The 18334-nt window shown below is 35.5% G+C and overlaps 1 protein-coding gene across 4 annotated transcripts in view; it reads left to right on the forward strand.

Annotated features, from left to right (window-relative positions):
• The window catches only part of B3GLCT (beta 3-glucosyltransferase), a 49185-nt gene that overhangs the window by 9772 nt on the left and 21079 nt on the right, over positions 1 to 18334 (forward strand). For 3 of the 4 annotated variants that reach the window (XR_010719367.1, XM_066175969.1, XM_066175966.1), the window contains exons 3-5: positions 653 to 692; positions 3775 to 3884; positions 16312 to 16388. Coding sequence is in view for 3 of the 4 variants with exons in the window: in XM_066175969.1 (XP_066032066.1) it covers positions 653 to 692; positions 3775 to 3884; positions 16312 to 16388 (227 nt within the window). In the remaining variant the exon portion in view is untranslated. Of the gene's footprint in view, positions 1 to 652; positions 693 to 3774; positions 3885 to 12033; positions 12075 to 16311; positions 16389 to 18334 lie in introns of those variants that run through there. The other variant, XM_066175968.1, reaches the window with a different exon arrangement.

The following is an 18334-nucleotide window of genomic DNA, read 5'->3' on the forward strand; positions in this document are numbered from 1 at the left end:
AGTAATGGGGTGCTGTCACCTGGGATAAATTGTGTAACAAAATGAAGGCACTGTTTTCCTTCCTACAATTTTCTAGGCGCTGCTGAGATATCTGGTGCTTGCGATACCTGAGCAAATTCCAGTGGAGTCATGTTATGTGCAACAACCTTTTGATATTTGTCTTGATATAAATTGCATTTGAGTCTTTCTTTAAGAATCGTGTTTTGATAGGAGCTTGATAGTAGATTGAATGAATTAAGTGTGTTGGTTTTTTCCCTACACTGAACAGGTGTGTTTTTATTGTAGAGCTCCATATTCTGAGCTTAGTGCTCAGGAGATACATAATAATAATAAAAAAAAGGCATTGATTGTAATAATTTAAAGAGCTCAGGTATCATACATTCATACTCATTCTGGTATGAATTGAGTAATGGAAAAGCATTTTCTCTTTTCATACAGTTTTCTGCATAATAGTATGCAAGCATATAGGATATCTCTTGCAATTCTCGATGATGAATAAGATTTAACTTTATTTTTGATATTAGTTTTTGAGTTAAAACCTCTATGCATACATTTATAATCTGATGAGTGCTTTGACTCCCAGTGTGCTTCTGTAGAAATACTTGAGTCTTTGTGTATATTCTTACTTGTTTTTTTTTTTTCTTTCTTCTAGAAGTCTGAAAAAAGTAGAACAATTAGTAAAATAGGCAGAGGTAAGTATAGTGCTGTTTCACAAATACTTTGTTGGTTTTTTTTATTTTCTTGATTCATGCAGTCTCATAAAAGAGAAAATTCTAAATATTTGATTGTACTTGTAGTTCTTGTAGTTAAATTTCTTGTGAGCCTGTGCACTTGCACTATGAAAAGGATGATTTGCTTTTTGTAGTGCACTATAGTTTAAAATAAAATTTTATGATACTTAGTAGCTGTTCTTGTAACAATTTAAGATGAAACTGAATTTTACCATTTTGGTAGGCTCTAATTGTACTTGTAATAACTAGGGTTATTATAAATTGCTTGTAACAAATTATAATAACTTTGTAATATCTAGAAGCAAGTATTTAAGAAGCATGTCAAACATTAATAGGTGGAACTGTGGTAAAACAACTTTTTGCTGCTGGACACATGGTAAATAATGAAAATAAAATTTCTGCAAGGTTCTGCCTTCTCCGAAGACAAGTCTGATATCCTTCTGGCAAAAAGTTAACAGAGCTGACTTGCATTCTCTGCACTGTAACTGTAGATGTCTCACTCTGCTAAAAACCCTCAGGACTTGACTCTGCTTGTTGTGAAAGGACCCAGCTTAATTATGTCTGTCTTCTGGCATTTCCTCATGTAATATTTGTCAATGCTGTGAGGGTATGAGGAGCACAGGAGAAAGTGAAGGTTTTGTGGTGTCCCTAAGTACTCTTTCCTATTACTACTGTCAAAAAAATATACTGGACTAGATGGACTGCTGGTCTGATGCAATACATTTTTTGCCTCTCCCTAATAAAGTTATTTGGGTTTGAGGTGTTTGTTTTTGGTTTTTTTTTTTTGGTCTTTTAACCCATTTCTGTAGGTAAAATGTAAGGGCTTGAAACAGAATGTAGTTCTTGATGGCTTTTAGTTTCTCTGATATTTCATTCTTCTCTTTTGAACTGTTATATACAGATCAGTAACACTTTTGGATATTAAGCTTTCAAAAGACTGTTTTTTTCTCTTGCTTCATTGGGTGCTTCTCAGCTTGAGAAACAATTGAGGTGTTCCATATTGTAACTATTTTCTGCTGACACTTTCATACACTGAATAAATCTTTTATTAACTACTTTAAACTACCTATAACAAAGGAAACTATTTCCATTTGATTTAATCATCGAAGTAGATGTTATCTCACTGCTATAAAGTATGCTATTGTGGAACATCACATGTATTGTTGAATGTACCATAAGTGAAACTAAGTGTAATTCAGATGCTTCCATATCTGGAAATATACTGCTACTAACACAGCAATTATATAAAAACAAGGTTGTGTTTGTTTTTTGTCTCTGTGGGTGTTTTTGGTGTTGTGCATGTAGATTTAGCCCTTTGACTCTCATTAGCATCAGCGAAGTGTAGTTTCAGTTTTCACACTGATTTTTTTATTTTGCACAGGAAATCTAGCAAAGATCTTGTGAGGTAGCAATTAGTTGCTATTCAGAAGTTTATATTATGCATGGGATTTTATAGCAGATTGTTTAGTGGTTCAGAGCATGAACACTGTTGATTCCTACATTCTGTGGGAAAAATGTGAAATGAATATTGATGTCTAAACCAATGCTTATTCCATCTCCCTAATATATCACCAGAAATCTCACACAATTTGACAATGTCTTGATGAATAAGCTAATAAACTGAGGGAAAAGTAGAAAAACATCTGACTGCAGCTTTGAGCTGTCATAGATCTAAATTAACGAATAACTGTGCAGAGAAACAAAGCAATGTAATTGATCTTCAGGTGTTGGACTTAGCAATCTTCTCATAACCTTAATGCAGGTATTTGTGGTTAATGCTCTTTCTGTTCACATTGTTCTCCTTGTGGTCCTTCTTCATGGGTTCAGTTTCACTCTTTTTCCTTGTGATTCCTTCTTTGGACTTTCCTTCTTCCTCCAGTTTTTCTCTGCCTTTGTTCTACTGTCCATCACTTATTTTACTCTATTTTCCAAGTTAGCATAAATATATATATATTTTTTTTTTATTTCTTTTTTTTTTTTTGGTGTGAACTTTGTTCCTTCACAATTTTCAACATTCTGTACAGATCTCCTGGGCATTAGTTTCTTTCCTTGTGGTGCTGTCTTAAGTTATATTCTGAGTTTCCTGGTGCACTTCCTACATAATATCTGTGAAGTTCAGCCTTTTGTGGCCAAACAAACAGAAGCCACGTATCAATATATGTCAACAATATCATGTGTTATTTCTCCTCATTGATTGATACTTAGTTGATGCTCTTGAGTAGGTTAAACAGCATAGATCGAATTTGTTAAGAGTTCTGGAACAGGCATCTGTCCTCTTCCTTTTATCTTCTCATCCTCTGTGGTTGTCTGCTGTGCTCTGCTTCTGAATGGGATCATATCTTCCTGTTTTTCTAAGATTTCCAAGTATTGAGGGATTATTCCTATCATCAAGCAAATTTGGCTACCTGTTTCATCGTCTACTTGTATTTTATAAGAGGCCCTTTTATAATCCATAAACATTTGCAAAGCTACTTCATTGTTTTCTTTTCAGTTTCTCTTAGTCTTCTCTCCTGTTTAAAGCTTTTAGTTATGATGCCTCTAAACACTGTGAAGACGTGTGAGATAGTGATGCTGTCATATTAGATAAGAGTATCAAGTCAGTGTTCTCGTGTGTCTCTCCACCTGGTGTTTGTTTCTGGGTTGGGTTTTAAATTCTTTGGGAGGCAGCTTTTCTGTTTCATGTTCATGCATTTCCTGGTGAGGGGAGATGCTGGTGTGTGATGAACACCTTTTAGCTCTGATGACAAAGGAGTGCTGATGTATTGGAGAAAAAGCAACCTCATGAATGTGGTACTGTTAACTGCTGCACATCTTCCAGTCATGCCATGCTCATTTAAAATAAATCTTGAAAAGGGCTGATTTGGATTTTTGTGTGCATGTATTAAATAATGCCTTTTTTATTATTTCATTAAATGTTTGCCTAATTAAAGGAATAGCTTACTGTGTAATGGATTCCTACATACATCTGGGTTCTCACTAGCTTTGGAACAAATCAGAAAACAATTTCTCTTATCTTTAAATCTTCTTATTTTCTTGTTTACAGAATTAAAAGGAATTGTATTTGTCATCCAGAGTCAAAGTAACTCTTTTCATTCCAAGAGAGCAGAAGATCTAAAAAGAGATATTTTAAAACAGGCTGTAGATCTTGGAAAGGTATGTTGAGATAATATTAAGTGCACCTTGTTATATATACTGTTACTGCATTTTATTAAAATATTGGGATTTGTTGTGCCTTTTTTCAAATCCATTCTATTTCTTTTGTTAATTTCTTACTGTGTGCTTACAAGTAAAGTATTTTAGTGGTTATTTACTGATTGTATACTGTGATTTATCAGTACTTTTTTTTTCAACTATCAACCTTTTTGTGTAACAGCTGGTATTGTTTGGATGGCATTTGATGCAAAAGTGATGAAAAAGACTTGCAATAAGGCAGTTTTCCAATAAGACTGCAGTGTGTTTACAAAAAAAGAGAAAACATTTGCATTCTTTATGAAGTGAAAAACATAACAATTATTGTTTAGAATAATTTAGGTGCATATTTTAATAGAGCCAGTGAATGTGCTGTAATGTAGATTTTGTCAGAATTCCATTGCACAGTTGTGATATCATGGCAGTAGAATGGAAATGTGTGTGGGCATTAAATTCCTAAGGCAGGATTCCCCCCTTCCTGTGACAGCAGTCCTCCACACCTCTCTTGCCCCTGTCCCTCCATGATTCAGTACCTTCCCTATTCTTTGTTCCTCAGCACCCCCCTCTGCAGACTGAGCACTCTGCCCTTGACCTGCTGGTGGGTCACACTGACCTGAGAGCTGTGTGTTGTACTTTACATTCTAATGTGAAATTTGATTTTTAAAGCTTATGCCTACTGAGAAGAGGTTTTTAAGATACTACACTGAAAGTTCAGTGTGCATAAATAATACTTTATTTTCTTTGTCTTTTATAAAATTCAGAAAAATTTAAGAGTGGTATACATCCCCTGATATGAGACAGCTTGCTGTGAGGTTCTTTGACCTATTTTTCATTTCCATGTTTTTTGTTGTAAAGGAAAAAGAAATCTGATGTAAATTGTCTTATGTACATTAGTCTTGTAGTGCCTAAATCAGATTGCTGGGTGTTTTTGGCTTCATTTATCCAAGCTTATCACACCTGCTGTAATTAAATCCATTCTAAATGCAATTTTTAATCCCTTAATGAAATCAGTCATGTGAACAGCCTTTGCGCTGCAGAGTTCTGCTCTTTCAGAGTCCTCTTCGGAATTGAGACAAGTGTTCAGATACAATGTGTGCAGAGAAGATTATGGTGTCAGTTGTTAAACTCAAGGATTTTAGTTGAGTTCTGTAATTGATGTTGCAGAATATGAGTAATGAGAAGTTCTGTAAGTAGAAGTACAAATAGTTTCATTGAGGGTGGAATAGAAGCATGTTTTGAGGGAGGGAGGTGAAATATTTTTGTAATTAGAGTTGTACCTGAAAATGACCTGGCTTCTAAAAACCTTTATTGCCTAATTAAAGAGGTGCTTTTATGGAAATGCTCAAATGGTGATGCCTTTCCAGTATTAACAGTTACCTGTTGAACAGGAGTCATGGTGTCTTAAGAGAAGCAGTGATGGAAATCCCACCAATGATCTCATTTGATTTGAAATTTGAGTAAAGAAGAAAGGCATCAGTATATAGGAAAAAAAAATAAACGGGCATAATCAGCAGGTACTTGGTAATTGATTGTTTTGGTCAACTCACAGTGCCACTGTGAGACACTATCCCGAAATGCTGATTATGAAGATGGGGCTGATCATCTCTGCAATCCTGCATATCAACATTTGAAACTGGCATTTTTCACTGCAAAGAATACATATGAAATTATTAGTTTCAGGCAAAAAAAGTTGAATCCTTGTGCTTTCAAAGACAACTGCTGTATGGAAACAAAAGACTGAATTGTCAGGTTCATAACTGTGTTGTTACATGCCTGAGCAATAGATGTTTAGTCCATAAGGTTTCATTAGTTATTTTCTGCTAGTTCAGAATGAGAAATGGAATCCAAGTGCTATATTTGTGTTACTTCATTGAACTAGTATATATGTCTCACTTCAAAATGGATTAAGTCACTGACATTAATCTTTAAGTGATTTGTCCATTTATTTTCTTTTATGGTGTACTTAAAACAGTTTTTTAATGTGAAACCAATCTGTAATTTTGGTCACCAGTAGATGTCAGTATTTTGTTCTTGCTTAAAAACATTTTCATAGCGATTTATTGAATATTAGCCAAAACCCTTCAGTTAGAATTTAGCAATGGCAAAAATTCATTACATGTTCTACCAAGCTTCTTAATTTTCTGAGATTCCTGAACCTTTAACCTCTGTAAATTAGACCTTTGTAAGAAGCACCAAATAAGAATAAGAAAGCTGTTGGGAGTGTAAAGTGGTAATATTTGGGACTATGCCTTTTCTGTCTTAAAAAAATCAAAATCGGGATTACTTTTTGACTATTACATTTAAATGAGAAAACAGGTAAAATAAAGTTTTTGAAAAACTACCAGTTTAGATGCACTCAGTGTGGTTTTTTTGCCTGTAATTGTAACACTCTTTAGAATACAAAAGTCTGTATATTTCCCTATGAGAACTGGTCTAGTAGAGTAGGAGATATTTTTGGTTTGGATGATTGAGGGTTCTCACATTGAACACCCTTGGCCAATTCAAAAAACTATAATTCTTTCTGAAAAAGCCCAAGATTTGATCTAGAGATCAAATGGTGCCCTATGTTTATTGACCAGAAGAACTATAGCAAATTAGTACTGTTCATTATGAAGTTAAAATAAACCATCAAAACACTATAGTAAAAAAAACAAAACAGCAAACCAATTAGGTAAGAATATTTTAAAGTGGTTGCCATGTAGTATTGGAAAATGCAAATGAGTATCACATACTTCCATGTTGAGTAATAGATGATGTGAAGTATGAGTTATGTTTTATATAAGTGTTGTAACTCTAATTTGCAGTATTTTTGCTGCTGGACTTATTGTTTTAGGAAGTTGTATATATTGTAACATCACACAGAAATAAAGTTTCACACATTTAAAATATCTCTGCATATAGAGGAAAATATTGCTTATTTGTGAGTTTGAGGACTGTTACTGTAGTGGTTGTTAACATCAGTCTGAATTAAACAAGTGCAGTCAAAAGTGTGGAACTATACGTAGGAATTGGATGTATATTATATTTCATGAGTAAATGCTTGCTTTAGTTAATACCATCATTAAACTTTCATAATACCACTTTTTCTTCAGTCTCCCAATTTCCAGTTGGACTAATGTGCAAAGAACTGGCAGGTGTTAGGACCATTCTGTAGTTTTGTTCTTGTTTATTTAAAACAACTTTGCAAAATCCTGATTTATGAAGTGCATCAGGAACAAGGGTGATCAGAAACCCAGCTGGCCTGTACCAGCAGTCTGTGCCTCAGGAGTTCAGTGTCTTTGTTACCTACAGGATCATGGCTACACCAGGTTCTGGTTTCTGCTTTCAACACAAATTAACTATAACTCAGTGTCTTACCTGCTGATCTCAGATGTTGAAAAGCCTCTTGGTGCCCATGTTAGTGTTATTGTATCATTGGTTTCATGGCCACAGTATGTGTTGCCAAAGTGCCAGTGACCATTGGGCATGGCATATGTGCTTTAAAAGCCAGTTATTTTTAATTGCCTAGGCTGTACTGATGGAGCATTGCACTGTTTTAATGATACGGAAGATTTCTCTGTTAAAGGATTGGAGAGGAGGGGAAAGGTAAAACAGTTTGCTTGAATTTTAATGTATGTATATTAAGCCATCACCATCACTGTCTGAAACAATCTGTCTCCACATTGTTCCTGCTGATGTTTTGGCCATCTCTGAGAGATTGCTTTCAGGGGATTTGTGGCCAGTTATCTTAGGTTTTTTTCCTTAATTTGGCAGTGACACATTCTGGGCGAGTTAATGTTTCCTGAAGTTCTTCCAGCTCTGTTTTTACATTTGCTTTTAGATGCTGGAATGAATCTATCTGAAGTTCTGTTTTCCAAAATGGTCCTCTGTTAGTGTTCAATACTATTTCCTGTATTCAGAATGCAACAAATTCAGAAATCACTATATTCTGACATCCATATCTCACCTGAAATTTTTAATTTTTCAATACTATCAGACTATGATAGAAACAACTCTGAAGATGTTTTTTTGGACTGTATTCTCCTTATTTCATTTCATGATAGATGAATTCCAGAAATGAATGGGCATGCATTCCTTTTCTTGACCTTCAACAAGCTCTACAGTTAAAATTTCCCAATGATTCTTGGGAGTAGGTCTGAACTTATTGAAAAGCTCACATGCAAGTTAATAATGTTGTGGTTATAAAATTTAGTGGAAGAACTTCTTTTTCAAGGCAACTGAGTTGTTTTTAAAATTTAGATAAGACAGACATAATTTGCTTGAGCCTTTTCAAAATTAATGCCATAAATTCAATGCAATCTGTAATATACCTATTGCTTCAATTTTCAGTTTCTTGCTCAAATTCAGCATTTTAGTATGAAAACCCTGTTTACTTCTCTCTCCTGTAATGGCTTCCAATTTCATGGAAGCCACTTTCCAGCTGAGACTGATCTGGCGATTCATTTTTTGATCCTGCAGTTTTAACAAGGTTTAACAGATTATATTTAAGTGAAGTGTTGGGCTACATTTTGACCAGCGCCTCCATCTTCATGTCTACAGTAATTTGTCTTTATGGCAAGGCCTTCCACCAGATCAAGATCAACCCTATTTTTTAATCAAAGCAGATGTGTTTTAACTTCAAAACCTTTAAACTTTTTGATTTCTCAATATTACTAGATTGATTCCCTTTGGTTTTGTGTAAAATAATGGTGTGCCCTTTGTTTCCTTCCTAGCAACAACTTTCTTTTTTTTCTATGAGGATTTATTCATTCTTGTGTTTGCAAGGTCATCCGCGACTTTATTATTTACATTTATTTTCTGAATCTGTCCATAAAACTACACTTATATTATGTGAGGAGAACTTGCAGTATAAAACCCTAATAAGAGTGTGCATTTAAGTGGTCAGTGTATGAAGTTCCTATTTGTACTTTTTTATAAACGTTAGCACCTGTGTTTGTTTTATGTTGTGTTACTTATTCTGCTTGCATACATTGCCTAGTATTAGTATGCTCTTGGTCATTTTTCTTTGTTTTTCTTCATAATGTTTCATTCCTTTTAGGATTTGCATTTTAAGCTGTAACTGCTCATTCTGGGGCTTTCAATATTTGGGTGCTCAAGTTGTGAAATGCTTCTAAACTCTGTTGTGTGGAAAAGTGAGATGTATTCAAAATAAAAGCTTTTGAAAGTGTTCCAGGAAAAGTGTATGAAAGCTACTGCTTAGTTTTGAGAATGTATTTCAGAGTTGTCTTAAATCTCTTCAAGGTCAACTTGCAGGGCTTTACACGTCTGAGTGACTTTTGTTTTAGCTTTGCTTTCCTCCAGCTGTTCTCCTAGATTTTTGTTTTAATTGTTTGATCTTTGACTTTCTGCTATGCCCTTGCTTCTCATTCTGCAAAGGTACACATCCTTTTGACAATTGCTAGGCTTTATTATCAGCAGAATTGATGTCTAGCTCATTAACTCTTGAAATTGTAAAAGCTACCTACACTTAGTGCTGGAAGGTGAACAAAATAGTTTTCCTCTAATGGATGCTCAGCAGATTTGAAGGAATTTGTAGAAGTCAAATAATTCTGCACTAATGAGATCTTTTAAATGTTTTAGTAGTGATGAATGGGCTGCCCTCAGCCCTGCCTATACACATCATATACCATTTTTATATAGCTGCTTTTACCAGTCAAGTATGTGGTAACTTCCTTTGCTTTTCTAATGCAGAAAATAAGACCTGTCACCTTGCAGGGATGTCGTGTCATGTCAGAGCAAAATATATACAAGAAATTCAGAAGTTTAAAGTGCTTTAGGCTAAGTGTCTCTCTTAGCCTCTTCAGCAGCAATCTCTGCATACTTAATAGGAATTGAACAAACCCATTTTACTAGGGTATTTCTGTTCTTAGTAAAGAGTAAGAGATTGCTATAAAGCTTCCTCCCCCACTGCTGTTGGCTATATTAAAATTGCTCAGTCATCTTTGAATAGAGTGCTGAAGTATACATGAGACTAGAATTGCTAAATCATCAGATTAAAATAATTGCCTGGTGATAGTTGTCTTGCTCTTGTAAATTCTCCTGAGCATCTATACTGGTACTTGAAATGCATTTACCAAATTTTTTGCCTTGTGGAAGCTTCGTTCTGCTCTGCTGTTCCTTCTCTTCTTCCCTAGTTAAAGAAGGTATATTAGATTTACTTGGCCAGAGCCTGTTGTGGGGAAGGGACGTGCTCACCCATGTATCACACTGACATAGCTTGGGAGACAATTTCTTCAATACTGTTGTCAGTGAAAGATGCTTCAGGCTTTCTGTGAATATGAAAATCTACTTACAGTGCTAATCTTGCTAATATTAGAAGAAGCATCTAAACCCCATAAATTTCTTAATTTCAGTGCTTGAATCACAGAATCATTAAGGTTGAAAAAGATCTCTTTTGACTGAATACCACCACACCCACTAAACCATATCAGGAAGTGCCACATCTGCTCAGTTTTTTGAGCGCTTCCAGGGATGGTGACTCCACCACTGCCCTAGGAAGCTTGTTCCAATGCATAATCACTCTTTCAGTGAAGAAATCTCTCCTAATATCCAACCTGAAGTGTTTTTATTCACTAGTTAGATTGACAAAGGTTTTGCTTTTAAGTAAAAAATTTAACCATATACACTAATATTATCAACTACCATACCAAAGTCCTATCTTAAACACATTCTAAACAAAGATCTTACTCAGACCAGTTGGCAACATAATTACAGTGGTTCATCTTTAATATTGGCTTTCATGAGTAATAGCTTTGTACTGTATACCGCATCTGTCTTTCGTATGATTGCATTTATTTAGAAGTCTTTTAAGCTGTGAGCTGTGGAGAAAGTATTCCTTGCTGCTTTTTATTCACTCAAATGAAGAGCAAACTAATGGCACTTTACTGCAGTGTTGTCATCCTAGGCTACTGTCTTGTTATACACATCTGTGGTAGCATTTATGGTAAGCACTCAAAACTTTTTCAGATTTTTTCCACATCTTTTTATCTGTCTTGTTACAAAATAAGGTCTAATTTATTGATTTGCACACTGTACTTGTTCTTGATTTGTGAAAGCAGGGTATAGCTATGGCCTTTCACTGAACTCTCTGAAATTACACCTAATATATTATGAAAACTCAGTTCTTTTTTAAAATGATAACCGGGCATCTGAGAGTAGAACGGAAATAGAAATTCTCTCTAATGGAAAGCAGTGCATCATACTTTATTACTTTGGGCTTCCTGAGGAGCAGAAGATTATTGGAAACCATGCCTTATTTAGGATCATGGGATTTCTTGTTGTGGGGGTTTTTTGCATCTTATTGTGGCCTTTCAGTACTTAACAGGGGTTTATAAAGAAAGGTGGGAACAGGCTTTTTAGGGGGCCTGCAATGATAAGGAAAGAGTAAAGTTTGTAAACTAAAGGAGAGTAGATTCAGACTTCAGCATAAGGTAGAAATTTTTTACAGTGATGTTGGTGAAACACTGACAATTTTGCCAGAGCGGTGGTTGACATCCCATCCCTGGAAACATTTAAGATCATTTTGGTTGGGGCTCTGAGCAACCTGATGTAGCTGAAGGTGTCCCTGCTCACTGGAAGGGCTTGGACAAGGGCTTTAAAGGTTCCTTCCAACTCAAAACTGTTCTACGAGGGAGAAATAGAGCAAGGAATTTAAAGGACTGGACAACTTTGGAGAAACTCTTAAATAACAGATGTGTTAAACAGAAGCAAAGTTCTCTTACAGTGGTATTGTAAAATAGTACTTTAAATCATTTATGAGTTTTATTTGAATGGGATTGTTGAAATAATGTTTTGTCCTGGATTCTTGGAAATGAGGCTCTGATAAAATTGATACTTATGTCTTTAAAGCATGAAAAGTATTTGAAATGTGCATTGTGATTTTCAATATTTAAGAAAATTGTTAGACTATAGAGAAGATGTAGTGTTTGGTATAATGTTTGAAGCTGCCAATTCCCAGTAAATTGTCTGACCCGCTGGGCTTAGAGGTAGGAGATTTGCTATTACTTTCTCTTACTATTGCTATTGGTATTACTTTCTTTCAGAAATCCTTCAGGATGTCTACAGAATTGGCATGTTTTTGAAAATAAAGCTGTAGGGAGACTTCAGTATGTATTCCACAGCTCTACTTTGTCAAAGTAGTCATAACAGATGATGGTAAGAGCTTGGCTTATTTAACCTCCCAAGGGAAGGCTGAGAAGGTAGGCTAGCTCTGAAAATGTCTTAGGATTGATTACTGAAAAGTAGATGAGAGAGTAGGGAAAATGTTTTTACGTGCTTGTAAGGTATGTAGAGATAGGAAACATTTCTGATTCCGGGGCTCTGCAGTTCAGCAGCAGTGCTCAGGGTTTAAGGTCCCCAGTGCTGCCCCTTGGCTCTGGGCTGCATGAGGCAGTTTAATAAGCTCACAAAGCACAGAGATAATATATGCAAGACACCTACAGATACCAGCAAACTGGACTCATTAGGAGGAAATTCCTATACACTGCTTTATTTTTCTCTAGTGTATTACAAGATGGCTTTTTGCTCTGCTCAAGTGACTCAGTAGTATAATAACGAACACATCACTGTTGTGTTTTGTATTTCTGTATGTGTTTCTATGTCATACTTGCAAAATCATGTCACACAGGACAAATAATCTTGCTGAGCAAGATCTAGTTTGAGTTGTGTTGTAATAAAGTGTATTCTTACAAAAGAATGCATGTAGGGGAAGGTTTGGTTATGCTAAGATGAAATTCAGTGAACTATTTTGTAGGAAAACAAAGCAAACACAGTTCTGCTAGAGGATCATAGAGGATGTGACCTAGCTGGAAAATCCCATTTTAGCTCAGGTGGATCTCTGTCATCCTGGGTGCATACAGAAGCCCATTTTGGCCTTGTTGTCTATGAAACCTTAGCATTTTCTTTTGGTTTTACCCTGTACAGTTTTGTTCTCTATAAATTGCACATTTCTCATATTGGATTTGGTAAATTAATAGGAAATAGCATGTAGTGCAGAAAGAATACAGATACTTGTTTCAGCTTAACATTTCCCTTACTTAGTTCTTAATTCTTTTATTCTGAATTATCTTTTCTTTATTGGATATGCTAGTCCTCCAAGGTGTTTTTCATGTTAATGAAAAGAACTTTTAATATTTAAATTCAAGAACCTGAGTTCTCTTGACGATTTTGTGGGAAATTGATTGTGTCATTAGCATCTTCATGCTTCAACTTGCATAAAAAATACTTGATGATTTTAAGGTACAAATGAGTCTGTGTCTGTAGAATTGACTTGAAAACGTGGGTCTAGCCCCTTTATTCATGCTTAGTTTTTCGTTTGTGTAAAGCTTGCAATTGTAATCTGTGGCAGGTATTGCTGAGCTCACTGTGCTGATGGAGTAGGTGGTATTTGGAGTAAAAATGTCTTGTGCTATATTTCAGACCACAAGCAATTCCATTTCTTGGTTTTGCCCTTTAAATTCAGCTCAGTTGTGTAAGTGGGGAGGGTAGTTTCTCAGTCTTCAAAAAGTGATTAAATTATTTTCTTTAGATTATAAGGTACTTTACTTGTGTCATATGTAAAATGTTGGTATGTGTGGAAGCACAAGTGGTTTGTAACTGTGGAAACAATAGTTTAAAGCTAGAATAACCAGTGAATGCAGTGCAGGCCATGGATGCATTTGTAGGAGAGTGTTATGAGATGGACACAGTGTGCAAGTTATATTTCATTACCTTGACTACACATGCCCTTCCACTCCTCAAATCTGACAGCAGGTACATTTTGCTTTTTTGTTCTGTCCTTGTACAGAAGATAGAATAAATAAAATGAATAGGTCAGCCCAGTTCCACTAGGTTCAGAGTAAAAATGAGAAAGGAAAAACAACAGAGATCCTGCTGTATTTTTGAAAGAGGCTGTTTTAGAGCTCTACAGTGTGTTTTAAGCATCTTTGTTAAATTAGAATTGATGCATGGTTAGAGGTGAGTGGAAGGAATGGATCACGCAGGACATGTATTTTCATGTTTTAGAGGAAGTTGGGTAGAAAAAGAGAGCTGGTTTATGAGATATCAAAGAGAAAAGATACCTTGTAAAAGTATTGGATTAGCTCGACAGGGAATGCTTTTTCTTTGTCATCATTCCTTTGCTCTGCACAAAGGAAATAGCATATATGGTACAGCTACTTAGATTATGTAATTTACTTCATATCTTTTGCATGGGTCAATGCTGTTTTTATCTAAAATTAATCCAGTTTCAGCCTTCAATGTGATGGAGACACTGAGTATATTATTATTAACTACATTTTTCTTTGTCTGGATCCTATTGTGCATGCAATACATGGCTGCCTACAAATACTAGTGGAACTGCAGGTTTTGTATGCATGTAAAAATAAATGTTCTTGTAAAAACTGAGGTCTGCCCTTTTATCTTCCTATCTTCAGTCCCATAAGTAACCATAATTTTATGATTTTACCATAAAATTATGCCAAAAATAAATAAATAAATCCAAGTAAATAAAGCCAATAAAGAAAACTATACCAAGGTAAATTCTACTATTTTCACATTTTAGTGAAATACAAGATGTTGAGAATACTGTGACTAAGATTTGCCACTTCCCCAAAAAACTCTGAACTTTTGGTTTTTAAGTAAATTGAAAACAAGCAGAAACATATTTGTTCGGTTAGTTTTAGCTGGAACCATAAATCAGAAAAGCTGAGTTTTGAGATGCAGGTCAATATCCTATTCCAAATTAGAGTTTTAGCACTTTTTTTTTTTTTTTCCAATTTGGGTCATTCCAATAGCATAAATCCTTATTTTTGTGTAAGGTTAATGCACTCCTGAGAGGCACAGTTATTCCTTAGAGCAGTAGAGTTGTTTTCTTTAGCATATGAAATTGGGAGGTTTTATCTGTTTCTAGGTGCTGTGCTTAACTGCCTTTAAAAAGGATTTAAAGTGAACTTGACAGAATCAGCAAATAGTATAAACTTTATCTTAGAGCTTTTCTTAGAAAATAAATCATTTTTGTGTTTAAGTGTGAATTTTATGTTAATGGCATCGTTCATGAAAAGCATTCATCAAGCAGGGATGTTTGGCACGTGCAAGCTGTTAGTGGATAAGGATTAGGGCCTGGAGAGACAGGTGCACCCCTGTGACTCATGGTCCTCTCTCTGGTTGTGGGAACACAGACCTCCAAGTACAGACACAGAAAGCCTCCTGCCCAGGAGTTAGAAATGGAATTTAAGGAGAAGACAGGACAGACTGCAGTGCATGGCCAGACAAGTGTCCTGACCAGCAATTTGTTACAAGTGACAAATTCCCTTTTAATCCTGTATTTACCAATGACTTTTCCTCCTTGTCCTGGTTTCATCTAGGGTAGGGGAAGAGGAGGGGTTGAGTGAGCAGCTGTGTGGTGCTTAATTTCCAGCTGGGCTTGAACCACTCCTCAACCCACCATGATCCCTCTTTTGCTGACCTTTTGCGCTTTCCGAAGCATTTTGTGTGAAGTTTTGTGCCAACCCAAAGTGCTGTTCCCCTGACTGCTGTGGTGAGTCCCATTCTCCTGTGGGCAGCGACCCTCTGTCAGACTGTCAGGTGAGCAGGGAGCCTCTCCCTTCTCTTTAGCTGGTGTCACACCTGGCCAGAATGATGCTGCAGTGGGGGACTGGACTCGTTGGTGGAGTAAGGCACTGCGTGTGTGTTAAGGGATGTATCCAGCTTTTCTCATGTATTACAAATTGTGCAGTTTGGTTTATCAGAAGGCTGATAAATGGTCTTTTCTTGGAAACTACCCCGTAATGACAGCTTATCTGCTCGACATTGGGATCTGCCACATCAGAGGTTTCAAGTAACAAAAGAGCAAAGGAACTTACGAGAAAATATTTCCCTTTTGTAGAAAAGCTTCTTTGATCTTTCAGAAAAAAAAAGCTAACTCTTCATTTTGATTTTTCTGTAAATCCACCGGGTTTTGTCATTATGTTAGTGTGACAGGCCAAAGCTCAGCTCAAAGTAAAAAGTGTTAGAACTCAAGTTGTGTGTAACATGATTGTCCAGTGGAAGCCTCTGTAGAACACCCTTTATTATTTATAAGTACTTCTTTTATGGGATTTTATGGTATGGCAAGGAGATTACTATGATATATTGATTACACGGGTTCTTATGCAAAGCATTTAACTTGACTCTGTTAGCTTTATAACAAAAAGACAATTAAGAAATTATGAGTTGGAAGAAGCACTATCCCTAACTTGCAATTCACCTTGTCTCATACCATCCTAAGTCATCTATTCTTCAGGGCTACTTGCCACTCAAAACCAATGAAAACTAGGTAGTTGTTCCAGAATAATTTTTTAAAGATTAATTGATGTTTAGGAAGAAAGTACATATAATTCAAGTTTAATGGGAACTTTTTTTTTTTTTTTAAAAGGAATCGCCTATGGTTCTGCTTACTCATCAGATCGACAGGCATGAAGGTGCATGGACAATATTGCCATTAATGACAGAGTAAGTGTAATGAATGCCAGTTGTTTTCCGAGGTTTTTGTAACATATTTTGTAACAAACATATTTTTGTAATAATGAATATATTAGTTACTCAGACCTCTTTTTTCAGAAACTAAGTTTTTTAGTGAGAGTTGCTGCCTTATATATTTAAACTTCATTACTTTTATTTGTTTTACAAAGCAGATTTCTGATAAACTTCAGTAAATCAGAGACCTATTTGAAACAAAAGAATAATAATAATAAAATTTAACTGAGCAACAACCTTTGAATCACTGATGTTTTAAAATTATTAGGGAAGTAAACTAGTCTAAAGAAGCAGCATTTTTAAATGTGTATTTTTCTATTTGGTCCCCACTTCTTACAGTGTAAGGTGTGAGGCATTACAGAAATTTTGGTCTTTCAGATTACTTGACTGAATGAAGTGGAATAAATTTTAAAAATGTATCATAATGCTTGTTTGGGGTTTTTACTGCTTATAGTGTTTGTAAGAGGTGGTATGTCTCTGTAGTGAGAAGTTGTAGGTTTCAGCATCTTTTTAGATGCTTATATGGGCAAATTTTCATATTAGTATGATCAGAAAAGAAAGGTAATCTTAAGTATCTTTTCTTCTTAGCTTATACAGATGGCTCCAAGGAACACATGTTACATTTACATGCTAGTATCTTGTAAACTGTCAGGAAATTGTTTTAGTAATCCTGAAGCTCCATGATACTGAAGTCTTTTGCCTGAAGCTTGCATTTGAAATACGCAACCTCCTGAGGTTTAATTTAGTTAATATAATTTATTAGATGTATTCAGGGTGAGGTTTTTATGTCAGAGTGGTTGCAGGACAGGATACTTTTCCTTCTGCTTTCCACTGCTTTGTGTGTAGAAAAATGTAAATAGTGCCTGTATAGCAGCTGTCTTAGAGATATATGTAAACTATGAAAAATAGCAAAAGAGATTTGAAGTAAATTGAAAAACTGGAAGATGATGTTCAAACTATCAGTCATCTTTCTTTTTTTTCCTGCTTAGCTCCTGTTTCATTGACCTTGTGGTTCCTCTTCTGAATTATTTATGTCTTGGTGACAGGGTTTACAGATACAGCTCTTAGAAGACAGCAAAACTAAAAGAAAAAATAAAAATGCTCATTTGTGTGAGAAAGCAGAAGAAAATTCTTTAGAAATCAGAAGAGGAATCTAAAGTACAGGATTTCCATCTTGAGATTTATGGAGTATGAGTTTCCTTGTGTGTACTGTTTCACTTAGTGCTTTTAGCAGATGAAGACATGGAGTAGTTTAGAAGTATGTTGATGTTTTTGAAGCTTGTATTGTTTTGTTTTCTCAATGGACAAAAGAGGAAGAAGGGAGTTCAGCTCATCCTGCAGCAGCTGATGATGCTTTAAACTGTGATATAAGATGCATCTGTATCAGAAAACTGCTTTCAAAAGAATAAATTTCTCAGTCCTGTGGATCTCAGCATTTTTAAGGAGCTCTCTAAGCAGTTGTGAAAAGTCTTAGTTTTTAGTTCTTGGGCACAGGTTAAGTTGGACAAAATATTTAATTTCAGAAGCTACGATCAGTGGATGCCTTATGACACAGTATCCTTACTGTGCCCAGAAGGCCCGCTACATTTCTTCTCAGTAACCACATTCATTCAACAGAGAAGAAATACTTTTTAAAAAATTATCCAAAACAGAATCTTATCTGGGTTTCTCCAATGTCTCCTTGCAGTCTGAACTCCAAACTTTTGTGCTCTGAGGTCTGCATAACACGCTCTTGGAGACCTTAAGTACTAAGCCTTGGGAATCATTCTGTTTGTCCATCAATAGCTAGATGAGCTGCTCATTATTTTTGTGAACTTGTGTGTGCTATCTTCACAAGATTCAGTAATTCTTTTTGTAGGGGTCATTTTTGTTTTCCCCTTGCCCTTCACCCACCTGCTTTCATGTAAATCCAGTCATTTTTG

This window comes from Chamaea fasciata, unplaced genomic scaffold (assembly GCF_029207755.1).
Source record: "Chamaea fasciata isolate MVZ Bird 193981 ecotype frontalis unplaced genomic scaffold, bChaFas1.0.hap1 SCAF_2, whole genome shotgun sequence".
In the NCBI taxonomy this organism is placed as follows: domain Eukaryota; kingdom Metazoa; phylum Chordata; class Aves; order Passeriformes; family Sylviidae; genus Chamaea; species Chamaea fasciata.